Source organism: Felis catus, assembly GCF_018350175.1.
Source record: "Felis catus isolate Fca126 chromosome D3 unlocalized genomic scaffold, F.catus_Fca126_mat1.0 chrD3_random_Un_scaffold_47, whole genome shotgun sequence".
In the NCBI taxonomy this organism is placed as follows: domain Eukaryota; kingdom Metazoa; phylum Chordata; class Mammalia; order Carnivora; family Felidae; genus Felis; species Felis catus.
In genome coordinates this window covers 127,026-144,544 of record NW_025408512.1, presented here as the reverse complement: position 1 = coordinate 144,544, position 17,519 = coordinate 127,026, and the positions used below count along the sequence as shown (strand labels likewise).

General features: G+C 42.5%; 1 protein-coding gene and 1 long non-coding RNA gene across 27 annotated transcripts in view; one reads left to right on the top strand and one right to left on the bottom strand.

The window, feature by feature from the left end:
- LOC111558426 (ankyrin repeat domain-containing protein 26-like) overlaps window positions 1-17,519 on the bottom strand; it is a 204,820-nt gene that overhangs the window by 116,447 nt on the left and 70,854 nt on the right. For 21 of the 26 annotated variants that reach the window (XR_006593520.1, XM_045051579.1, XM_045051562.1 and 18 more), the window contains 3 exons: window positions 13,653-13,689; window positions 13,078-13,131; window positions 8,184-8,256 (listed from right to left, as the gene is read on the bottom strand). Coding sequence is in view for 25 of the 26 variants with exons in the window: in XM_045051579.1 (XP_044907514.1) it covers window positions 8,184-8,256; window positions 13,078-13,131; window positions 13,653-13,689 (164 nt within the window). In the remaining variant the exon portion in view is untranslated. The remainder of the gene's footprint in view (window positions 1-8,183; window positions 8,257-13,077; window positions 13,132-13,652; window positions 13,690-17,519) is intronic. The other 5 variants (XM_045051567.1, XM_045051571.1, XM_045051578.1 and 2 more) reach the window with 2 other exon arrangements.
- LOC123383616 lies at window positions 6,749-12,917 on the top strand. The gene is made up of 2 exons (XR_006593524.1): window positions 6,749-7,357; window positions 12,815-12,917. It is a non-coding gene; the product is annotated as an uncharacterized LOC123383616 (long non-coding RNA).

Sequence of the window (17,519 nt, the reverse complement as noted above, 5' to 3'; positions counted from 1 at the left end):
GTTTAGTGGTGACAAATTCCTTCAGTTTTTGTTTGTTGGGGAAGACCTTTATCTCTCCTTCTATTCTAAATGACAGACTTGCTGGATAAAGGATTCTCGGCTGCATATTTTTTCTGTCTAGCACCCTGAAAATCTCGTGCCAATACTTTCTGGCCTGCCAAGTTTCAAAGGAGAGATCAGTCACGAGTCTTATAGGTCTCCCTTTATATGTGAGGGCACGTTTACCCCTTGCTGCTTTCAGAATTTTCTCTTTATCCTTGTATTTTGCCAGTTTCACTAGGATATGTCGTGCAGAAGATCGATTCAAGTTACGTCTGAAGGGAGTTCTCTGTGCCTCTTGGATTTCAGTGCCTTTTTCCTTCTCCAGTTCAGGAAAGTTCTCAGCTATTATTTCTTCAAGTACCCCTTCAGCACCTTTCCCTCTCTCTTCCTCCTCTGGGATACCAATTATGCGTATATTATTTCTTTTTAGTGTATCACTTAGTTCTCTAATTTTCCCCTCATACTCCTGGATTTTTTTATCTCTCTTTTTCTCAGCTTCCTCTTTTTCCATAACTTTATCTTCTAGTTCACCTATTCTCTCCTCTGCCTCTTCAAGCCGAGCTGTGGTGGTTTCCATTTTGTTATGCATTTCGTTTAAAGCGTTTTTCAGCTCCTCGTGACTGTTCCTTAGTCCCTTGATCTCTGTAGCAAGAGATTCTCTGCTGTCCTGTATACTGTTTTCAAGCCCAGCGATTAATTTTATGACTATTATTCTAAATTCACTTTCTGTTATATTATTTAAATCCTTTTTGATCAGCTCATTAGCTGTTGTTATTTCCTGGAGATTCTTCTGGGGAGAATTCTTCCGCTTGGTCATTTTGGATAGTCCCTGGCGTGGTGAGGACCTGCAGGGCACTTCCCCTGTGCTGTGGTGTATAACTGGAGTTGGTGGGCGGAGCCGCAGTCAGACCTGATGTCTGCCCCCAGCCCACCGCTGGGGCCACAGTCAGACTGTTGTGTGCCTTCTCTTCCCCTCTCCTAGGGGTGGGATTCACTGTGGGGTGGTGTGACCCGTCTGGGCTACTTGCACACTGCCAGGCTTGTGATGCTGGGGATCTGGCGCATTAGCTGGGGTGGGTAGGCAAGGTGCACAGGGGCAGGAGGGGCAGGCTTAGATCGCTTCTCCTTAGGTGATCCTCTTCAGGAGGGACCCTGTGGCAGCGGGAGGGAGTCAGATCCGCTGCCGGAGGTTTGGCTCCGCAGACGCACAGAGTTGGGTGTTTGCGCGGAGCGAGCAAGTTCCCTGGCAGGAACTGGTTCTCTTTGGGATTTTGGCTGGGGGATGGGCGGGGGAGATGGCGCTGGCGAGCGCCTTTGTTCCCCACCAAACTGAGCTCTGTTGTCAGGGGGCTCAGCAGCTCTCCCTCCCTTTGTCCTCCAGCCTTCCCGCTTTCTGAGCAGAGCTGTTAACTTATGACCTCCCAGACGCTAAGTCGCGCTTATTGTGGGAACACAGTCCGTCAGGCCCCTCCGCTTTTGCAAGCCAGACTCGGGGGCTCTGCTTGGCTGGTAGCCGCCCCTCCGCCCCCCATCCCTCCCGCCAGTCCGTGGAGCGCGCACCGCCTCGCCGCCCTTCCTACCCTCTTCCGTGGGCCTCTCCTCTGCGTTTGGCTCCAGTGACTCCCTTCTGGTAATCCTCTGGCGGTTTTCTGGGTTATTTAGGCAGGTGTAGGTGGAATCTAAGTGATCAGCAGGACGCGCGGTGAGCCCAGCGTCCTCCTAAGCCGCCATCTTGCCGCTCACTCTAAACCACAATTTCTTTATGCATTCGTCGGGTGATGGACATTTAGGCTCTTTCCATAATTTGGCGATTGTTGAAAGTGCTGCTATTGGGGCACCTGGGTGGCTCAGTCGGTTAAACGTCTGACTTCAGCTCAGGTCATGATCTCACAGTCTGTGGGTTCGAGCCCCACGTCAGGCTCTGTGCTGACAGCTCAGAGCCTGAACCCTGCTTCGGATTCTGTGTCTCCCTCTCTCTCTGCCCCTCCCCTGCTCATGCTCTGTCTCTCTCTGTCTCTAAAATAAATAAAAACGTTAAAAAAAAAAAAGAAAAACAAGGAAGTGCTGCTATAAACCCAGGGTTACAAGTGCCCCTACGCATCAGCACTCCTGTATCCCTTGGGCAAATTCCTAGCAGTGGTATTGCTGGGTCATAGGGTAGATCTAGTTTTCATTTTTTGAGGAACCTCCACACTGTTTTCCAGAGTGGCTGCACCAGTTTGCATTCCCACCAACAATGCAAGAGGGTTCTTGTTTCTCCACAATCCTCGCCAGCATCCATAGTCTCCCGATTTGTTCATTTAGCCACTCTTGACCGGTGTGAGGTGATATCTCAGTGTGGTTTTGATTTCTATGTCCCTGATGATTTGCTTTCATTTAAAGAAAGCTTAGAAGATGACTGGCAAGCATATTCTGGGGACCCAGAGCATGAATGAGAGAGAAGGACATTTTCAAGACTAGGCTCTTTCTGTTCAGGAAATGCCTGAAATACTACCGAGACAGACACTCCAAATGCATCTTCTTCCGTATTTGTCCAATTCGAAGGTATTTCCTTTCAGTTGGTTCCTTGTTAGAGTGACCCTGTGGTGGTTCTTCTTCAAGATGAGTAGGAATGCTGTATGGTTAACAAATTTCACCAAACTTCTGCTTTCACTCACTGGTGATGAGTTTTAAGGTCTTTTTCCAGTCCAATTTACCTTATTTGATCTACATTTCCTCCAAGTTTTGCATAGAAGCGTGTCTTAAATATACAGATATATCATGCTCCCTATCACATTCCTTATCCATTGCTGGTTCTCGAGTCACTTTTTGCAGTTGCAAAAACGGATGGTTAATTTCCTTGTTTGGATTTGCACATGAATTTTCTGCCAGGATACATGTTTGTAAAAACACCTTATCCTTAAGTAATCAAGTACAGACAAAGAAAAATGAGAAAATAATTACAATTTTACTGTTAACTTTCTCAATCTATGTTGTGTTGTTCCCAAGTCACTGGATTGTAACTTCTTGTAAGAAGTGAAAACTAACTTGTCTTAGCCTAAGACAGAAGGAAAATATGAACTCATAAACTTAAGCTTGTCAGTTCTTGGAACTAAACAATTCATTACATGTTAAATCGACCAAAAAATTAAGTTAGATGATTTTTAATGTTACAAACCTTAAAAACTATTTAGCTTACCATCCCTTATAACGAGCACTAAAGTGCATTTGAGTACTTTTTAAAGATTAATAACTAGAGAATTGGATAACTTAAAATCATTAGCAGCCAAATCAATTAATATCAAAGAGAAAGAAATGCGCTGGCAGTGTGAATCGGCTTAAGATTCTCTCTCTCACCCTGCCCTCACCTACCCACGTGCTCTGTCCTCACTCTCTCTCTCCAAAGAAATAATGAAAAGAAAAAGAAATCATAAGGAACAGAAAATACATTTACAGGATGGTACTCTATTTACTGAAAAACATCTGTGAGGCTTCACCACTGAGCCACCCAGGCGCCCATCTTTTCTTTCCTTTTCTTTCCCTTTCTTCTCTTTTCCCTTTTTTCTCTTTCTACTCTCCTCTTTCCTCTTCTCCCTTGGGAATCAGCCCAGTAGTCTCGGGGTGACTTTGGGTCAAAGCTATTTATATATATTTATATTTTCCCTTTGTTCTTCTGTTCGGTTCTTTGTTTGTTGGTTTCATCGGGCACATTCTCTATACTTTTCCAGGTCTCCTTCTTCATTTTCCTCCCTCTCTTTCTGGGTTAAGCCCTACAGCTCCTTTGAGTCACTGCCTGGTCTTTTTTTTCCACTCCTGTCATTTCTCTCTTGTTTGGGCTAAGGATTCTTCACCACCCTCTTCTCCTTTTTTCCAGGATTACTTCAACAAACAAATCAAAGCACACCTGGTGGAAGGCCCAAACCACCACTCCAAGTAGCGAGAAAAGCAGCCAAAGACGCACCAACAGAGTGCACACGACACCCTCCAAAAACACGTGTTCAACTGTCAGGCCCTGGAGAGTGTAGGACCCCTTTGTAATATGGTAGTACTCGCAGGTGTGGGACACAGAACAAGCTAGTAAAACACACAAAGGACAGGAGACTAGCCAAAACGACAAATCAGAAGAATTCTCCTCAAAAAAAAAAAATTCCAGGAAGAAAGACAGCCAGAGAAATGCTCGAAAGAGACAGAAACCATATATCTCATCAAGGTTTTGGAAGAACACTCAGAAGACTCATAGCTGGGCTTGAAACCAAGCTGCTTCAGAGATCAAGGAACGAACGAATCATCACGATGAATGCTGAAAATGAAATGTTGTAAAGGAGATACAAAATAAACTAGATGCAGTGACAGCAAGGATGGGAGAAGCAGCAGACAGAATAGGTGAAATAGAAGATACAATTATGGACAAAGATGAAGCAGAGAAAGGAAAGAAAGGAAATTACTAGACTCCGAGGCAGGTACCAGAGACCTAAGTGATTCGGTGAGATGAAATAATAGCCACATCACAGGAGTCCCAGAAGAAGAAGAGTGAGAGAAAGGGGCAGAAGGTTTATTTGAACAACTTAGAGCTGAGAACTTCCCTCATCTGGGGAAGGAAACAGGCATCCAAGTCCTGGAGGCACAGAGAATTCCCTTCCAAATCAACAAAACCAGGTCAACACCACGACATGTCATAGCGAAACCGGAAAACTACAAAGATAAAGAGAGAATTCTGAAAGCAGCTAGGGACAAACGGGTCTTACTTAATCTACAAGGGAAGACACATAAGGGTAGCAGCAGACCTGTCCCATGAAACTTGGCAGGGCAGAAGGGAGGGGTAGGAAACGGTCAATGTGCTGAATGGGAACATATGCAGCGAAGAATCCTTTCCCCAGCAAGGCTGTCATTTAGAATAGAAAGGGAGACAAAGGCTTTCCCAGACAGACAAAACCTAATGGAGTTCATGACCACTAAACCAGCCCTGCAGGAGATCCTAAGGGGCCACTCTGTGAGTGGAAAGCAGCAGAGACTACAAAGGACCAGAGGCCTCACCTAAAGCATGAAACCTTCAGATAACACAAAGACACTAAATCCGTATCTTTCACTAATCACTCTGAATGTGAATGCACTCAATGCCCCAATCAAAAGACACAGGGAATCAGAATGGATAAAACACAAAACAAAACCAAAGAACAAGATCCATCTATATGCTGTCAACAAGACACTGATTTTAGACCCCAGGACACCTCCAGATTCAAAGTGAAGGTAATGGGAGCCACCTATCATGCTACTAGAAGTCGAAAGAAAGCTGGAGTTGCCATACTTCCACCAGACAGACTAGATTTTAAGCCAAAGACTGTAGTAACAGATTCAGAAGGGCGTTTTATCATAATTAAGGGGTCTATCCATCAAGAGGAGCTAACAATTGCAAATGTTTATGTCCCCAAAGTGAAAGGCCCACATAGATGAATCCATTCATCACAAACATGAATAAATGTATACATACAAATACCATGATTGTAGCCGACTTTAAGACTCCACGCATGGCAATAGGCGGATCACCAAGGTAGAAAATCAGTAAGGAAACACAGATCCAATGTGTCATTGGACCAGATGTATTCAGATATACATAGATATATATTGGACTTAACATATACATGTATATACATGGATATCAATACAGATGTAGTGAGATCTTTTCATTTAACAGCAGTAGAATGCACATTCTTCTTAAGTGCACCTAGAACATTCTCCAATATCAATGACATCCTGGGTCACAAAACAGCCCTCCACAAATATAAAAGGACTGAGATCATACCTTGCATATTTTCAGATCACAACAACGAGCACTTGCTCATTCTTTCCCTCTCTCCCTCCCTTTCTAAGAGAAATACAAACATTACAAAAACATTTAGCTCACCTCCTTCCAGGATAGAGAAAAAAAGAATAAGAAACCTTGTGGGGCAATGAGTCATGGACGAAAACCACACACAGACAGTAGAATTCCATAACCAGTATGTTGACAATGGAGTTGACAGAAAGTGATGTACTAAAAGAACAGACACTAAAGAAATGGTTTCTGCAAGGAAACATTAGGCTAGGGGTAAACGATTAAAAAAGAGCATGGTGGTGGGAACACGTAGGTGGCTCAGTCAGTTCAGCGTCCACCTTCAGCTCATGAGTCATGTTCTCATGGATTGTGGGTTGGAGCCCCACATTGAGCTCTGTGTTGACAGCTCAGAGCCTTGAGCGTGCTTTGGATTCTGTGTCTCCCTTTGTCCCTGCCCCTACCCTACTAGCTCGCTCTCTCTCTCTCTCTCTCTTTCTCTCTCTCTCCAAAAAATAAACTTAAAAAAATTTAAAAAATACCTTCAAAAGCATGGGGGGAGAAGAAGAAAAAAGGAAAAAAAAATAAGACATGATCAATCAATCAAGCATGAGCTTAAGACAAGGAAGAAAAGGAAAAATGTGAGCAAAATAAGGTAAGTGGAAACAACACACATTTTTCAACAGGTACATAGGTAGGATTGGGAATATACTATGGACAATAGTCTCTTTTAATCCTTTTAAAGATATATGTGTGTATATATATGCATATATGTATATGTATATGTGTATATATGTATATATGTATATATGTATATATGTATATGTGTGTGTATGTATATATATATATGTATATATATATATATATATATATATATATATATACGATGTGTACATAAAACAGTCTTTGATTCACAGAATACCCCTGATAATGCTGACTTTTATCACTCTACAGTTATCTAGTTATAAATACTGTAATGAAGAATTTAATTTTTTTCACTCTAAAATAAATTGTTCAATTACTGGCATCTATCACTTCCTAAGAGCTATAAATTATTACTACACTAACAAAAGAACAGAACAAGAAAGGTTCCTAACACATCAACTTTCACTATGGAGAAAGAATTGGGAATGAGAATTCTAGGAAGAAATGGGAACCTTCAAAGGATGTATGTAATGGGACACAGATGGGGTTAACAAAACAAAGGCTGAGGAGTTTTTCTCTGCAATTCTAAGCTCACAACGAGAGGATACTAAAAATATACTGTAACCTTCTTTCTTATGTAACTCCTGATTTCCTCAATATAATTCATTTGCGTTTTTACATATAAAACACCAAAACGGAATATAAACTGAAGCCTTACTTTTTAAATTCACATATTTAATTGTGACATATCATGTGTATTTCGTCACTTACAAATTCCATTCTACGGAATTCCATTTCCCTACTCATTTATTCACATCCAAAAACTATGACATTGCTTCTTCCAAGCAAGACTTTATTCTAGGAGCTCCAGGAGTCAAACAAGTATGCTTCCTAACCTCCAGTAGCTTATAATGATTTAGGGGCTTTGAAATGAATATTTAAATAAATATCAGATGTCTGAAACTTTAAATTTTAGAATCTGACACAAGGACTAGGAGGAGATAGTTTTAAAAGCTAGAATAGGAAAGATTTCTGAAATTAGAAATTTGACAACTTGGCTACGAAGAGCGTCTGCTCATAGAGCTACTCTTTTCAGCAAAATACGTATTCTTCAGGGAGATGCACGATTGTCACTTACTCTTCGTGGAGTTATTTCAAAAACATAGGGGAACACTTTTGTAAGGTAAATGTTGAGAAATAATGTAAACATCTAAATTTCTACATTTTCTAATATTATTTTAGTCTAAATGTAGAACAAAGGATAGAGACAAAGGAAAATCCTGTATCTCACCAAAAGAAAAATTGCCTGGGGCGGAGGGCAACCTACAATAGATACTTGGGTCCAATAAGATTTCATTTAGGCAGGAGTATTATCAGTCATGTTAGTATCACAGTGAGAATCCTTACCCTTAACCAAATGTCATATTTCCTCCATTATGGGAAAGCTTTTCCCAATATAATTTCACGGTCATTATATATTTTCCAGCCCATTCTTTGATCAGCCTCCACCTCTAAGATTTACCAAAGGAAAACAAAACAAAACAAAACATTCAACGCGTCATGTATCTGTAAAGTGGTTTGTTCTTGCTAACTTTCCGTTACACACATAAAATGATGATACACAGGCTACTGTGTAAATTTTCAGAGTAAATAAGGGAGAAAACTAAATTCAGAGCAGGAAAGTGAGTTTCACAGGAGGGTACTTTACCTTGGTATCAAAATCGAAGTCTTGGCTAGCTGATGTAGGCCATGAATCATCAGGACCAGGTTTGCCGGAAAGCCTTTAGAGCAAAAATATGCAACAAAAACATGTTCATTTATTGAAAAACAAAATTTCAAAAATTAAGGGAAAGGTCAGCTATCTGTTTCTTCAACGAAGTTTCTTGGTATAATTAAACGTTGGCCTCTGTTGTTTTCATTACGTTTTACTTTAATTCCAGTAATAGTAACATCCAGTGTTATATTAGTTTATGAATATAGCGATTCACCAACTCCATACTCACCCTGTGCTCATCATGACAAGGGCACTCCTTCATCCCCATCACCTCTTTCACCCCTCCCACCACTCACCTCCTCTCTGGGAACCATCTGTTTGTTCTCTGCAGTTAAGATCCTATTTCTTAGTTTGTCTCTCCCTTTTTTTTTCTCCCTTTGCTCATTTGTTGTTTCTTAAATGCTACATGAGTAAAATCATATGGTATTTTTCTTTCCCTGACTTTGCTTACCATACTACTCTCGGGCTCCAACCAGGTCATTGCAAATGACAAGATTTCATTGTTTTATGGTTGAGTAATATTCCAGTGTGTGTGTGTGTGTGTGTGTGTGTGTGTGTGTGTGTGTGTATGTGTGTGTATGGATACACATATACACATACATACATACATATAGGACTTCTTCTTCGTTCACTCGTCTGTCCATGGACGCTTGCGCTGCCTATTGGAAATAATGCTGCAATAAACACAGGGGTGCATGTGTCCCATGGAATTCGAGTTTTTGTATTCTTTTGGGTAGTATCCAGTAGTGCAATTACTGGATCATAGGATAGTTCTGTTTGTAATTTTTTGAGGAACCTCCATACTGTTTTCCACAGGGGCCTCACCCATTTGCATTTCCACCAACAGTGCCAGAGGTTTCCTTTGCCTCCACATCCTCACAAACACTTGCTTCTTGTGTCTTGGAGTTTAGCCATTCTGACAGGTGTGAACGTGGTATCTCGATGTTGTTTTGGGGAGCATCTTTTCATGTGTCTGTTGACCATCTGCATGTTGTCTTTGGAAAAATGTCTGGTTATGTCTTCTGCTCATCTTTAAACTGGGCTTTTTTGGAGGGGGGGATGTTGACTTGTATCAAGTTTTTATACATTGGGGATACTAACCCTTTACAGGATTTGCAAAACATTGGCAAATATGTTCTCCCATCCCAGAGGTTGCCTTTTAGTTTTGACACTTTCCTTCACTGTGCAAAAGCTTTGTAGTTTGATGTAGTCCCCATAGGTTATTCTTGCTTCGTTTCCCTTGGCTCAGGAGACATAACTAGTAAAATGTTGCTACAGCCAAACATCAGAGAAATGACGGCCTGTGCTCTCTTCAAGGATGTTTTATGGTTTCAGGTCTCACACTTAGGTCTTTAATTCATTTTGAGTTTATTTCTGTCTATGGTAAAGAAATTGGTCCAGGTTCATCCTTTGGCATGTGGCTTGTCCAGTTTTCCCAACACCATTTGGTGAAGAGACTGCCTTTTCCCCACTGGATAGTCTTTCCTGTTTGTGGAAGATTAACTGACCATACAGTTGTGGATTTCTTTCTGGGTTTTCGGTTCTATTCCATTGAGCTGTGCGGCCATTTTTTACACCAGTACCCACCATACTGTTTGGATTACTACAGCTTTGGAATAAAACTTGAAATCTGAGATTGTGATACCTCCAGTTTTCCTCTTTTGCAATATTGCTTTGGCCATCCAAGGTTTTTTGTGGTTCTATACAACCTTTAGGATTGTTTGTCTAGCTCTGTGGCAAATGCTGTTGGTATGTTGACCGGGATTACATTACATCGGTAGACTGCTTTGGGTAGCGTCGACACTTTAAAAATATGTATTCTTCCCATCTGTGAGCATCGGATGTCTTTCTCTTTCTTTCCGTCATCTTCAATTTCTTTCATCAGTGTATACGGTTTCCAGGGTACAGGTCTTTCATACTTTGGACCCTGTTTTAAAAAAGCTTTCAGTTCTCTATTTTGCCTCCACCTCTCCTAACCTGGGAAATCTCCAGGAAAGACCCAGTCTGAGTTTCCATAACCAAGTGTGACAGGCAGGGAATTCCCTGAAATGGTTGAAAATTAAATGTATAAAAGTTACCGCAATGACTTCTCACCTCACATCTGTCAGAATGGCTCAGTTTCAACACACAGGAAACAACAAGGGTTGCTCAGGGTCTGGAGAAAAACAAAACAACCCTTGTGCACTGGTCATGGGATGTAAATTGGTATCGCCAAAGCGAAAGCCAGTATGGAGGGGCCTCAACAAATTAAAAATGCAAATACCATAGGATCCAGTAATTCCACTACTGGGTATTGATTTACCCAAGGGAAATGGAAATACTAATTTGAAACGATATATGCACCCCTATCTTTATTATAGCATTATTGACAATAGACAAGATATGGAAGCAACCCAAGTGTCCGCCAATACATGAACAGACCACACACACACACACACACACACACACACACAATGGAATATTACGCAGCTATAAACCAGAATGAGATGTTGCCATCTGCAACATCATGGACATACCTAGATGGTATGAGGCTAAGTGAAATAAGTCAGACAGAGAAAGACAAATCCTATATGATTTCACTTCTATGTAGAATCTAAAAATGGGAACAAATGAACACACAGAGAAAAAGCAGAAACAGACCCATAAATGCAGAGAATTGACTGTTGCCAGGAGGGAGGTGAAGAGGGGGGATGGACAAAATGGGTGAAGGGGAAAGGGAAGTTCAGGGTTCCAGTTACAGAGTAAATAAATCACAAGGCTCAAAGGTACGCCATAGAGAATCTAGTCAGTGATATCGTAATAGCATTCTACATTAACAGATGGGAGCGACACTCATGGCGAGCATGGTGGAACATCCAGAGTTGTTGCATCACACATTACATTGTGTGTCAGGGAGACCTCCGTTTAAGTAAATATACCAAAGTGAAGGTTTCTATGTTATGAGTGGAAGTACTAACTGGAGATTAAAAGATTAAAAGTTCCCAAGGCCAACTTTGTTCCTACACTGGTCTTGCCTTATTGAGGTCCATAAGAACTAGCAAGACCTTCCAAGCCTTCAGGGGCATTCAGCTACCCAAGGAGAGAGAGACTGCGATCAAAATGGTCCTGGTAGTTGTGCCTCCATTTCTCTCTACGCCGCCTGAATACTTTCTTCCCTATGAGCTCCCACTCCTCCATCACTCTTTGGCACGGTTCAGTGACATTCTCCAACCTTTCAATCTTTAGCCTATGAAGGCACAGACTCCTACAACAAGGATGGGCTCAAATGACCGAGGGTAGGAGCCATGTCCTGCTCCTGGAGAACAAGCTAATTGGGAGTCTCAGTCATCCACACAGTCACCTCAACATAGGCATGTTATCACCTATCCAGATGAAGCTCCCCTACTGATTTGACAAGTCAGTCCTACCCCTGCCTAGCCCTACAGGTACATGGGAAGGGCATCACAGATTTAGGAAAAGAGGTGGAGTGAGGGGACAGCTTGTCTTGGGCCATACATCTCTGTAGTTCAGAATCTCCACCCCCCCCCACCCGCAATTCCTTGAGAGGATCTAAGCCTTCCTCCCTAAGTGGGGGTGGAAGTAGAGGATATCATATTTCTATTTGCTGTAAACAGACTCTTCCCAGCAGCTCAAATGATTTTTAATCTCTCTCATCAGAAAATCTGAGGTATGCTCGCACCTTCAATGAAACCAACACACACACAAGCAGAAACCTGGTCAGGACCCTCTTGAACTCTCTATTTGAATATGCCTTTCTAAACAACTCCCCTGATCCTGGGTCCTTCATTCGTGTCATTCATCTTTATGTCACTTGGCATAAACCCCCATCTTCTGACATCTTTTCTAAAACTCTTATTCCTATCCAACTCAGTGTTGTTCTTCTTGAAACCTGATCTCCTCTGCTAATTCGATCCTTACCATCCTTCATTGTATTCATTAGACCCACTCCCCAGCTTTCTATTATTAAGACATTTGCCTGCAAGATGAAGACAAAAAACAAAGAAAGGAAAGAGAGAAAGAAAGAAAGAAAGAAAGAAAGAAAGAAAGAAAGAAAGAAAGAAAAACAAAACCCGAATTTAAATCTCATTTCTGTCACTTATCATATCCAAATAGGTCACTTCAATCTCTTTTGAGTTTCAAATTCTCCATGTAAACAACCATTGGGCAAGGAGGTTAAACATAGGTTGAAGTACCAGAGGGTATTTTGATGAAGTAATCTCTGAGGTTACCTACATATTGAGATCCTAAGTACTTTTGATTTGGCCTGGACAAATGGAGAGTCCTTAGCTGGCAGAAGTGGAAAAGTTAACGGGGGGGAAACAAAAAAGAAATACCAAGAAAACCAGAGAAGAAAGTAAAAAGGCCAAAACACAGTACAGAAAAGTCATGGGGAAAGAAATCTGGAAAAAAAGAAAAAGTTTCCTAGAACTAGTCAAGGGTACTAGCCCAAAAGGAAACCAGACGGGGAACCTAGGCAACAGAGAATCATAGAGCAATATCCTCGAAATTGAGGCTGAATTTAATTAACGTAACATGGTCTACAACTAGATATCCTTTCCTTACAGAAAACTCAAATATTTGTCTCAAGAAGAGGGGATATCACCACATCTAAGGAGCTGCCTGACTAGATCTTGCTTATTATGTATAAAGCGTGACACCATGGCCATAGCTGACATCCACCCTAAAATCTCTGATGGTAAAAACAAGGGACTAGTTACCACAGCACTAATTACTTTTGTTAGCACTAGTGGTCAAACATATAAGGGCAAATGCGTGGACTAACCTGGTTTCTTAAGAAAACCCTAAATTAGAGTTCCGACACCATTACCTTTGACATTCTGAGTTGATCTGTCCTAGGATCTGTATCTTCATCTCAGTGCTGCTGAGGAACCAGAGAATAGATGTGGAAGCTACACAGGCTGATGGCCAAACCACCTCAGCTACTCATTAACTATGGAATCATGGGGCGAGTAATCAACCTCCCTGAACCACAGTTGCCAGAGTAATTAAAAGTAGGCTACAATAACACAGCTACTTTGAAAAGCTATGCAATGACTATATAAATTAACAGATGTTATGCATATGATATAATGTCCAGTCAAGGGTAGAAGACTCAACAACTGCTTTTGTTCTCTGTGTTCCCTTAGGAAACATAACTTTCAGTTCATTCATTTCCTTTCCTTTCCTTCCATTTTCCGTTTCATTTCATTCCATTCCTTTATACTGTGAGAGTGAGTGCACACAGAAAGAGGGAACGATATCCCAAGGAGGCTGTCAGCGCAAAACCCGACGTGGGGCTTGAACTCACAAACCCGAGTTGAAATCAAGAGTCACACCCTTAACCGACTGAGCCACCCAGGTGCCCCAATAAATGTCATGATTACAAATGCATAAAAACCCTACCTGGTTATAGAGTCTTCCTCAGCATTCTTATCTGTTCCTAAAGAAAAAAGCAAAATACATGTTTAATCAACAATCGAAAAATATAGGAACTTACAAGTGTATGGCTAATGATTTGTTCAAAAGTATTCCTTTGGGACCACACCTGGAAACCACACTACACTGAATGGTAATTATACCATTGGTAGGCTTAAAGCACTAAGAAATCTTACTTTCTCCTCTATATTGACCAAAGGCAAGAATGGGTTTTATCGGAATGTGACACCTACAGGTGAACTGATGTTTACAATGACCATCACTGACCGACTCTATGACACTGAAGGAAAATGGTATCGTTAGGAGAAGGATTATCCTAAGCTGACAATGTCAAACTGAAACTAGCATGATTTTTCTGGACTTCCACTACTAGAGGAGTTAAAAGAGAGTATCTTTATTTTGCTGTAACACGGCAGAACTTCCCCAGCCCTTCAGTACAGACTGTTCAGTTTTAGGATGAAACACCCCCTCACAAAGTGTGCTCTATAGCTATTGTACTTTGCAGCATGGCCAAACCATAGCAAACAGACTCTCCCTGGCCTTATTTCCAATGGCAAGGTAAGTAAGAAGGATTTGCCCTTCCAGTTTGATAAAGTTCTAACCTCTTGAGACTGTCTCCTTCCATTGCTAGAGAGTCTATCTAGACCCACCGCACATCACAGAGGAGGATGATCCCAATGTGAATGCTATGTAGTGGTTCATGATGTCATTTTTCTCAACCCTCCCCATTAGGTGACACACATCTAGAGAAATCATGCTTTTTTTCATGGAAGGCATGTATCATCAGATCCTCTACTGATGAGCAACAAAACAAAACCAAGGGCAAAGAATATCTTGAATGCCTACATTCAATTCCCGGGGAATTTAAATTTTCTAAACATTCAAGATGCCCACTGTATGATTCTTACTATATGACACTCTGGAAAGAGCAAGACTATGGAGGTAAGGGTTGGGGTGAATGTAGGGATAAAGGGGCACAGCACAGAGGACCTTGAAGGCAGTGAAACTCTTTCACATGATACCACAAAGGTGGATTCACATCATTACACACTTGTTAAAACTCATAGAATGTATAACACCAAGGCTGAACACTAACGCAAATTAGAGACTTTGCCTGAAAATGATGAGTGAGTGTCCGTATAAAACACACCACTGTTGTCAGGGTGCCTGAGTGGCTCAGTTGGTTCAGCATCCAAGTCTGGATCTGAGCTCAGGTCATGATCTCACAGTTCATGGGACCAAGTCCTGCCTCAGGCTCTGTGCTGACAGCACAGGATTCTTTCTCCTCTCTCTCTCTGCCCCTTTGCTGCTCACACGCATGCATGCTCTCTCACTCAAAACTAAACAAAGGAACTGAAGAAAAGATACTACTCAAAATGGACCACTGTCGTGCAAGATGTTGACAACAGGGGAGGCTAGGCGTGTACGGGAGCATGGTATGGCATATGGAGACTCTCTGTACTTTCTATTATATTTTGCTGCGAACTTAAAACTGCTGTAACAATAAGGCTCATTAAATGTAAACAACAACAGTTTTTTTTTTGCAAGATGGCGGCTTAGGAGGACGCTGGGCTCACCGCGCGTTCTGCTGATGACTTAGATTCCACCTACACCTGCCTAAATAACCCAGAAAACCGCCAGAGGATTAGCAGAAGGGAGTCGCCGGAGCCAAACGCAGACGGGAGGCCCACGGAAGAGGGTAGGAAGGGCGGCGAGGAGGTGCGCGCTCCACGGACTGGCGGGAGGGAGCCGGGGTGGAGGTGCGGCTCGCCGGCCAAGCAGAGCCCCCGAGTCTGGCTTGCAAAAGCGGAGGGGCCTGAAGGACTGTGTTCCCACAACAAGCGCGACTTAGCGTCTGGGAGGTCATAAGTTAACAGCTCTGCTCGGAAAGCGGGAAGGCTGGAGGACAAAGGGAGGGAGAGCTGCTGAGCCCCCGGATGACAGAGCTCAGTTTGGTGGGGAACAAAGGCGCTCGCCAGAGCCATCTCCCCCGCCCATCCCCCAGCCAAAATCCCAAAGAGAACCAGTTCCTGCCAGGGAACTTGCTCGCTCCGCGCAAACACCCAACTCTGTGCTTCTGCGGAGCCAAACCTCCGGCAGCGGATCTGACGCCCTCCCGCTGCCACGGGGCCCCTCCTGAAGTGGATCACCTAAGGAGAAGCGATCTAAGCCTGCCCCTCCTGCCCCTGTGCACCTTGCCTACCCACCCCAACTAATACGCCAGATCCCCAGCATCACAAGCCTGGCAGTGTGCAAGTAGCCCAGATGGGCCACACCACCCCACAGTGAATCCCGCCCCTAGGAGAGGGGAAGAGAAGGCACACAACAGTCTGACTGTGGCCCCAGTGGTGGGCTGGGGGCAGACATCAGGTCTGACCGCGGCCCCGCCCACCAACTCCAGTTATACACCACAGCACAGGGGAAGTGCCCTGCAGGTCCTCACCACGCCAGGGACTATCCAAAATGACCAAGCAGAAGAATTCCCCTCAGAAGAATCTCCAGGAAATGACAACAGCTAATGAGCTGATCAAAAAGGGTTTACATAATATAACGGAAAGTGAATTTAGAATAATAGTCATAAAATTAATCGCTGGGCTTGAAAACAGTATACAGGACAGCAGAGAATCTCTTGCTACAGAGATCAAGGGACTAAGGAGCAGTCAAGAGGAGCTGAAAAACGCTTTAAACGAAATGCATAACAAAATGGAAACCACCACGGCTTGGCTTGAAGAGGCAGAGGGAAGAATAGGTGAACTAGAAGATAAAGTTATGGAAAAAGACGAAGCTGAGAAAAAGAGTGATAAAAAAAATCCAGGAGTATGAGGGGAAAATTAGAGAACTAAGGGATACACTAATAAGAAATAATATACGCATAATTGGTATCCCAGAGGAGGAAGAGAGAGGGAAAGGTGCTGAAGGGGTACTTGAAGAAATAATAGCTGAGAACTTCCCTGAACTGGGGAAGGAAAAAGGCATTGAAATCCAAGAGGCACAGAGAACTCCCTTCAGATGTAACTTGAATCGATCTTCTGCACGACATATCCTAGTGAAACTGGCAAAATACAAGGATAAAGAGAAAATTCTGAAAGCAGCAAGGGGTAAACGTGCCCTCACATATAAAGGGAGACCTATAAGACTCGTGACTGATCTCTCCTTTGAAACTTGGCAGGCCAGAAAGAATTGGCACGAGATTTTCAGGGTGCTAGACAGAAAAAATATGCAGCCAAGATTCCTTTATCCAGCAAGTCTGTCATTTAGAATAGAAGGAGAGATAAAGGTCTTCCCAAACAAACAAAAACTGAAGGAATTTGTCACCACTAAACCAGCCCTACAAGAGATCCTAAGGGGGACCCTGTGAGACAAAGTCCCAGAGACATCACTACAAGCATAAAACATACAGACATCACAATGACTCTAAACCCGTATCTTTCTATAATAACACTGAATGTAAATGGATTAAATGTGCCAACCAAAAGACATAGGGTATCAGAATGGATAAAAAAAACAAGACCCATCTATTTGCTGTCTACAAGAGACTCATTTTAGACCTGAGGACACCTTTAGCTTGAGAGTGAGGGGATGGAGAACTATTTATCATGCTACTGGAAGCCAAAAGAAAGCTGGAGTAGCCATACTTATATCAGACAAACTAGACTTTAAATTAAAGGCTGTAACAAGAGATGAAGAAGGACATTATATAATAGTTACAGGGTCTATCCATCAGGAAGAGCTAACAATTATAAATGTCTATGCGCCGAATACCGGAGCCCCCAAATATATAAAACAATTACTCATAAACATAAGCAACCTTATTGATAAGAATGTGGTAATTGC